This window comes from Anneissia japonica, unplaced genomic scaffold (genome assembly GCF_011630105.1).
Source record: "Anneissia japonica isolate Jap-2015-1 unplaced genomic scaffold, ASM1163010v1 scaffold287948_len850469_cov200, whole genome shotgun sequence".
NCBI classification, from domain to species: domain Eukaryota; kingdom Metazoa; phylum Echinodermata; class Crinoidea; order Comatulida; family Comatulidae; genus Anneissia; species Anneissia japonica.
The window spans coordinates 103,880-112,296 of record NW_022699796.1 but is presented as its reverse complement, the minus strand read 5'-3'; the positions used below and the strand labels follow the sequence as shown (position 1 = coordinate 112,296).

General features: G+C 33.8%; 1 protein-coding gene across 1 annotated transcript in view; it reads right to left on the bottom strand.

The window, feature by feature from the left end:
• LOC117103121 (sodium- and chloride-dependent GABA transporter ine-like) overlaps nt 1–8,417 on the bottom strand; it is a gene marked incomplete in the record, with an annotated part of 19,384 nt that overhangs the window by 5,968 nt on the left and 4,999 nt on the right. Inside the window, 5 exon segments of the mRNA XM_033243619.1 lie at nt 3,271–3,377; nt 4,813–4,947; nt 5,412–5,544; nt 5,950–6,181; nt 6,765–6,899. Of these exon segments, the coding sequence (XP_033099510.1) occupies nt 3,271–3,377; nt 4,813–4,947; nt 5,412–5,544; nt 5,950–6,181; nt 6,765–6,899 (742 nt within the window).

Below are 8,417 nucleotides of genomic sequence, written 5' to 3'. Positions count from 1 at the left end.
TTTATACTCCTGGGTGAAGAGAAGCAATGCAGATAAAGTGTCTTGCTCAAGGACACAAGTGAAATGCACAGCGAGAGATCTGTCTCTTATACACATCTAGATGTGTATAAGAGACAGTATATATATTGCAAACAGCTATCTGCTTACATCATTTGTGTTAGCAGATATCACATAGCCCTCGTGTGACTAGCAGTGGTCATGTGACATATAGTTGGAGTAACATACTTATACTGCAATTGTGAAAAAGTATGGGAGCAGGAAATGCTTTCGATTTACATAATCCATAATAAGCCAGCCTAAAAATCTAAGGGTGTCCCACTCACTTACCATATACACACCACTTAGAATAAACGCCCACCCCTTGAATAAAGTCCCCTCTAGAGGGGGAACATGCAAGAACACATTTTGACAGTACCTGTAATTATGTGTTGTCGTTCCACATTTACAGTGAAACTACGGGGCGTTTATTTGAGTATACACCTCCCTCGAATAAACACTTGAAACACTACTAAACAAAAGAAACGACCCAGGGCATTTATTCAAATAAATACAGTACATGGATCTCTTGAAGTGCCTAATATAGCTGTAGATATATAGAGGTCTCTTATTGAATAATTTCAATATTTGGGACCAGTATCTTATGGAGCATTTAACCATTCTGACCTTTGTACCCAAGTTCAATTTCCAACCAATTTATGCCTTACAACAGAACGAGCCACAAATTTTTCTATACTCAGCATTACTCGCTGCTTACAATAATGTCCCAACTATGTCACATGACTTGGATCACTGATTGCTTTTATACACCACTTTCGCTCAATTTGAAATGAAAATTTCAGAGAACCTGGCAACTACCACTGTGGGACAGCCAGAGGCCTAGAATTTCCGTCTACATAGTGACCGCCAGTGCACAACCTGAAAAGATGTCTGGAAAAAAGAAATTTGCTGCATTGCTCTGGCTGGATCCCCTCCAGTGAAAAGTTGCGATACATTGGTGGCGCTGTTTTAAAATAGACCCAATAAAATGGTGTATTATGACATCAATTCATGAGAAAACCAACTACATTCTGATGATAAGCAGTTGATTCTTACAAATCAGATTGAATAAATACTTTTAATTTAAATATACTAAATTTTAAAAAAAATGTTGAGATAATCACTTTCATGAATATGCATGGCAATCTTGGGAGGCATGCAACGTTGTGAATAGTTAACTCCTGAAATCAATCGAGCATGATGCAATTTTATAAAAGCACAGAAAAATGAATTAATTAAGATGCAAGCAATCAAAATATAAAACAACATTAGCAGCAACAACATGGGGTCAGACAGATGGACTCCTGCACTGCAACTAGCAAGCAAAAATCTCCTAAATAAAATGTCCATATCTTTATTTCTGTATTATCAACTGTTTTCCTCAAGTTGGCTGGCAAAATTATAATTACTTGTTACTTGTTATTTGTATAGCGCCTTTCTTTTCAGTTACGAAACGCTGAAGTTCTTTTTCCAGGTCATTGGGTCCACATGCTAAGTGTTGCTGCTGGTAATCAGCGCAGGAGCAGGTAACCCCACCAGGTTCCCATTTATACCCCTGGGTGAAGAGAAGCAATGCAGATAAAGTGTCTTGCTCAAGGACACAAGTGAAATGCACAGCGAGAGATTGAAACCCCGACCTCGAGGTTGGGAAACCAAACCGTTCCCGCTGCGCCAAACCGCTTAATTGAATGTGTTTAAAAATCTCATTTAACCAGATCTCACAAAGGTGGCTTCTACCAACTTGGAACCCTACAATTGAGATTGTATATTTAACTATATTTTACAATAAAAAGAGTTTCAACTTATATATACATATTTAGCCTGCAATATAAACCTTAAAAAAATGGTATTTATTTACACTAACCATAAAGATAAACAGATAAAAAACACTGGTGCACTCTAAGGTGAGATCAGTAAAATCTATACTAAAGGAGAATTATTTAAAGACAAAATGGTAATCTGGATGAAAAACATGCACTGTAGGAAGTTTGAAATTTCCATGTTTTAAATGAATAAAGCGTTAAAAAAATGCATGCTTTTATGATGTTTGATAAAGTAAACAGATTTTGTTAAAAAAATAAAACATCATATTTTATAGCATTAGAACATAATCATATATATCATATATAATAGAAACATATGAAGGCTTAGCCTGATTTTTCATGAGCTTTTAGGATACCAATTGAGTGAACCTCTTTAGTACAAAAAAGTACACAAATAAGTTTTATAAAATATTCAAAATACTTTTTAAAAAAATCAAGGAATAACTGGGTCGATCTGGTGAACAATGATTATTTCTTGTCAATAAACCTTATAGTATGACGTACCTTTGTACCATTCAGCCTGGAACAAGATATTTGATGGGTTGAAATTACATAATGTACCTAGCAATTATGCTGTAAAAGAACTAAGTTGCAGAACTACGGTTTAGTCACGAAAAATGAATGATAAACCACCAAACTACCTGTGCATTCCTTACTTAAGCACTGGTATGATTGTAATCTTTTAATTTATTATTATATGTTTTAGACACATCCATCACATGCTCTGCTTTTAGGAATTGTGCCCAATTCAATACTTATCTACTTGTTTGTTACATTTTAAAGACGATTGCAATTTACAATTTTTTAATGAAATAAATGTTATTTTTGAATTTGAATTTGGAATCACAAACAACTTCATGTAAAACAAACCAATATTAAATACATCATACAGAAATATGTATTTCAATTTTAAGTTTCCTAAAATAATAAATATTTAGTAAATGACTAGGCAGTTAGTATTACCCAAGACTATGGATGTAAGATTCCCAAATGGTCAGCTCCAGCTAGGACTAAAACCATGTAACATTGATAGGTTGGTGGTCATTAATATTGTTTAATCTGACTTTTACTTTCCAAATTGATTCATCACACTTTTTTAAACTTTGTTCTATATCTATTATAGTTGAGCTGGCCTAAGTCAAATCCAAAATGACATTCAAAAATTGTTCTGGCCTAAGTCAAATCCAAAATGACATTCAAAAATTGTTCAACTTAGATAAAATTTGACTTACAGATCATTAATTAAAGGAAAACACAACTATTTGGCATGTAAATAAGACGACTTAGAAATTATTTTGAGTTAGGCAAAGTTGACTTAGGTAAGTTTTTCTGTAGTATTATATTCTACTAGACTAGAGCACATAACTTTCTTTATGTGTATTCCAGTATAAGCTGAGTGTTTTGTATTTACCTAACAAGAGTTCTGCTGTGAAACTCATTGTAACTCGAGAATGCAATCATCGAGCCAAAAGCGATGCCAATAGAATTGAAGTTCTGGGCTGCAGCTGCCACCCAAACCTTTAATAGAAAACAACAAAGAATTCATAAGCTTGTATTTATATTTTTTCTTTCTTTTATTTGGCATCATCATAAAAATACATACAAGATAAAATCCATTATAAACATTAGGAAGCAAACATGAAAGAGACAGAAAATATGGGAGAAAAAATAAAATGAAAATAAATTAATTAATTAAATAAAGATCAGGTAAAGATACCAGGGATAACACATAGAAGCCATTTAAAATAAAAACAACTTATTTCCAATGTGGTCCCTTAAAAAAATTAAAAAGGCCCAAGAAAAAATAAAAAACAAAAAAGTGAAAATAATAAGAAATCAAATGGAAATGGCAGTAATAAATTTTTAAATTACAAATTAAGTGAACAATACATAAACATAGATATGCAAATTTCATTCATAACTTCTCTGCTTAGCAGTGAAAACAAAGACACTGGTTACACATATGTGACACTACACCATTGCATTCAGGATATGTCTCAATAAAATTACATCTCCCACCAACTACTGTACTGTATATCACATTGTTTAAATATTTTTTATTTACTTTAACATGATATACATTAAGAATAGTATGGTCTGGTATGTTGAGGCAAGACTTTATTTATTCCTTGTTTCGCGTACTGACTTTTTTAAAGATCATCAATGGAGAGTGGAATAAAAATAAAAATAAAATTTTGTTTTTTTATTTAGCAAATACTTTTGCCAAGAACATCCAGATAGAGGAAAAAATAAAAATAAAATATAATTGGTGAATGTAAAATAGGATGGTTAAATGCTTCTATTTTATATAATTCGGAAGAAGTATACATATCTTATCTTCGGAAATTTCAAGGCTGCAGAGGGTGTAATAAAAATAAAGAAAAACTTTTATTTTTTTCCCAAATTTCCACTTTCTTGTGGCAGCGGGTGCGCTAATTGCCAAAAAATAAATTTTTATTAGAAATGATCAATATTTGCAGTCGGCGGTTTTGCTAAACAAGGTATAAAAAAACTCTCGCCTGAGGTGTAATAATTTGACCACGGCTTTGCACTCTCGCGCAATTCATTCAGACTGCCACCGGTGGTCAGCGGACTTTGTATTACACAAGCAACTGGCAGCGTCATATGTCACCACACATCATAGATGCCATAGACCAGTGCTGAATCACATTCTTTCACAAACTTAGTCAATGCCATTGGGATGGCATTTTAGTAAGGATAAGCAACTGTGACCACTATGTGAAGCATACACACACTGCATTAGTATCCTGCATGATTCTGTGAGACTGACGTTCCAGCAATTCTCATGACATTCAGCAGAATTTCTCTGAAGGAGAAGGTACTCCCACAGAGCATGCAAGAGTTCTTCAATCAACAGTCAGTTGACCTACATAGTGTGCACCAGCCTAAGAATTTGAAATCCAAGAGAAATAATAAAATTTTGTATACTAACATCAGCGTTCTTCAACAGTTCCCACTTTGGTTTGATGAAGAAATATAGACCTTCGCTAGCCCCTTCCAATGAGGCACCAACGCCAACCAGAATTGCCAGAACCAGGTAAGGAAATGTGACAGTTAGATACACAACCTGCATTGAATAAATATCAACAAAATTATAAATATACTCTATGACATTACTGCAAGCATATTGTAAAGATGGAATAAAGACAGTTTGCAATGCACAACAAAATAACCTCAGATTACAACCCTTGCCATGCTGTGCCATGTATGTGTACTGAAAAAATAACGGCTCACAGTCGATCCACTCGAGTCAGCTCGGCCTAGAAAAAATGTAACATTGTAAATTTGTGAAATTTTGAGGTTAATCGCTCCAGTAGTTCTTGAGTTATGCACCCTGAAGAACACACCAGGCAGAACACACAGATGGGACTACTGCAATACCCTTCACCGCTCCCTCAGAGAGGCGGTATAATGACACAGTTTACGGGTTTTAACAGATATAATAAATTTATTGTATGTTTTATAAAGACTATATAGATTTTTTTTTTAAACTAAAAAGATAAAATAAAAATAATATATAAAGTGTGTTACCTTTCCAGATGTTTTCAATCCTTTGCAGAGGCAGAAATACACCATAATCCAAGCCAACACCAGGAAGCCAAATACCTCCCACTGAACTTCACCGAAGTCTTCAATCCCTCCAGTTAATTTCAGTACACGGTGACTTAAAAAGATATATATATATATATATATAGAAAACAAATACCATGAATGGACTTAGAAACACTTTATCAGAGAAATCCTGTTCAATCATGAAGCCTCTGTGGTATAATGGTTATGACGTTCTCCTTGACAGTGAGAGATCGCAGGTTCGAATCCTGTTGGAGGAATTTTATTACACAATATATTTATACACAGGACAACATTCGTTGAGAGCTATGCTCTACGATGTACCATCATGCCCTTTAAATCAAACACTGTATTTACTTTTCTTTGATTATATCTATATATATCTTTATTGTCGAACTTATATTAAAAATATAAATTCTTTAATTGACTAGCTTGCAACAAAAACATACAGTAGGAAACAACATATACCACTATACATGGAATGATAAAGTTGACTTACTTAAAATACTCCTCAGTTGACGATACTGTGTCACTAGGCTTTTCAGTTGTGTCGTTCAACATTTTATAATCCGATAAGGAAAAGCATTTTTCTGTATTCCATTCATTTTCACATGAGTCCCATGGAAGCTCTGAACTAAAGGATGCTACTAGATAGAACAGGGCCCATGCCATGATAACATTGTAATAGGTGGTTAAGAGGAATGTAATGGCTACTGTAGCAAAACCAGTTCCTGAAAAATGAAAATACAAATATAGAACTATACATTTAAAAGAACTATCAAAAAAAATTGGAAACATTTTTTATGTGTAGGGATTATTTCATCATCAAGTCCCATATTAAATGTAAACCACTGAGGTAAACATTGTTTTAACTGTTCCACTAATAATACTGTAAGTATCTGAAAAAAAGGCACAGAATAGAATAAGGGTTTGGTATCATATACTTCACTAAGCTCTATGAGATGCCCACTCCTTACCAAAACACCATCAGCAAAAAACAACAATAATTAGCCCCTAACTTTTAGAGCTTCATAGTGCTGGAGAACGGAGCAGTGAATATGATGCTTCTGCTTTTTATGCCGTTTTCTATATTAGTTTTCTTTGTAGCATTAGGATGCTACATGGGTCATTTTTCTTTTTGCTCATGTAATTGTAAAGCACATTAGGCAACTTTCTTGTATTATGCACTATATAAAACCTACAATTAATATTATTATTATTATTATGAAGCACTATTCAAGTTTAACACAATATAAATATTAGTAATTATAACAATACAACAACAATAAAATAATAAAGTCTACCTATCCATACCTTGTAGTATAGGGGCTAACATCTTTATAGCTTTTACCGGTCCATTCCTGGTGTACTGACCAACGGCAAGCTCCAACAGAAGAAGTGGCACTCCGGTGAAAAACAGCATAAGAAAGTATGGAATAAGAAAAGCACCTGGGAATGAAACATAGGCTAATAATAATAATAGTAGTGGTTATTTGTGTAACGCCGGTATCTGCCAAACATGACGCTCAATGCGTGGACATATCTCATTCAATAACTTCCTGTATCCTTAAGGGTCTCTTTGTGTCTTAGCTACCGGTCCCAGCTACTTTCGTCTGCCACAACAGGGGCTGTATGGACTAGCACACCGGGGTATCCCGCAACTTGTTTTGAATGATGCACTGGTGTGCACGAACCTATTGGGCCTACGGTTTATAGTCCTTTATCCGTAAAGACATATTCTACCACCAGAATAGGGATATTATGGCTGTAGGTTGAGGTGTCCCTGCCTTAACCGCTTGGCAAATCAAAGAAAAGCACTTGGTAATGAAACTTATATGGGAAAACTGATTTAATATTTTTTGTTCTTCATGTACAGTATTGTAGTCATATGATAGTGGATTCACCAATGGTACAGTAAGAAGTAAAAATCAACCAAAATAATGGTGGTGCAGCATGGAAATTAAGATGCTTGCTTTCCATTCCCAGAGTCCTGGGTTCAAATCTTGCAACGGTACAACTAAACTCACTAAGCCTCATAATGAGACTTGGTTTTTAAAATAAAGCATCAAATTATTACACTTATTTAAGAGGGTCCTAAGTATTGACTTACCTAAAATAAAAAGCTGGAAGGATAAAGATATATATAGGTTTTTATTTCTTGAGTTTTATAATTTATCAGCAATCTGACACGTATGAGTGGTCAATGTAGCCAAAGGTCTTAACGGAAAAAAGTCATTGTCTTGGACGTTAGGCAATGTTTAGATCTATTTATTTATGGGTCTAGGCCTAATGATAAATTTCTGTAGTATTTTTTTTTATTTATGTACGTCCATAAATAGACAAAATTTCCTCATTGCTACAGATTTTAAGGTGACACTTAAAATGCAATTATAATATTGGTCCTTTTGGGTTTTTGCAAAAGAAAATTACAGTAGATTTATAGAGAAATTTGAACCATGAAACCATGATTTAAAATAAACAAAAATAATTAATTCCTAAGTTTCACTTTGAAAACTTTTGCCATACTGTATAGGGCTAATATGTAATGCATTATAAACAAAGATTCTAAAGGCCTACACAACAAACAGTATTATTGGTAGACTATCATTTATAAAACCAATGCCAAGAACAATAAAACTGGACAGAGATGCAGTATCAATAATGTACTATTCATGAAAAGCAGAGTTAATTTCACAGCTAATGAAAATTATCTACCGATACTATAGTGGGAATAGAAAGCAAAAATTCATCACATCTGAAATTTTGTCCAAACAAAGACATGTTTAATTTTGTGAAAGTGAAATTGAATCAGGTTTATTAAAGAAAAAAACGGAGAATGCAAAACCTAAATCCCTATTCCAATGAACACTTAATGGTCATTTTCAGTATTTTAATCCACTTTGAGTTTAACTAATTTGCAGCCATGGGAAATTTGGAGGTACATCGGCACTACATGCAACCCCCACC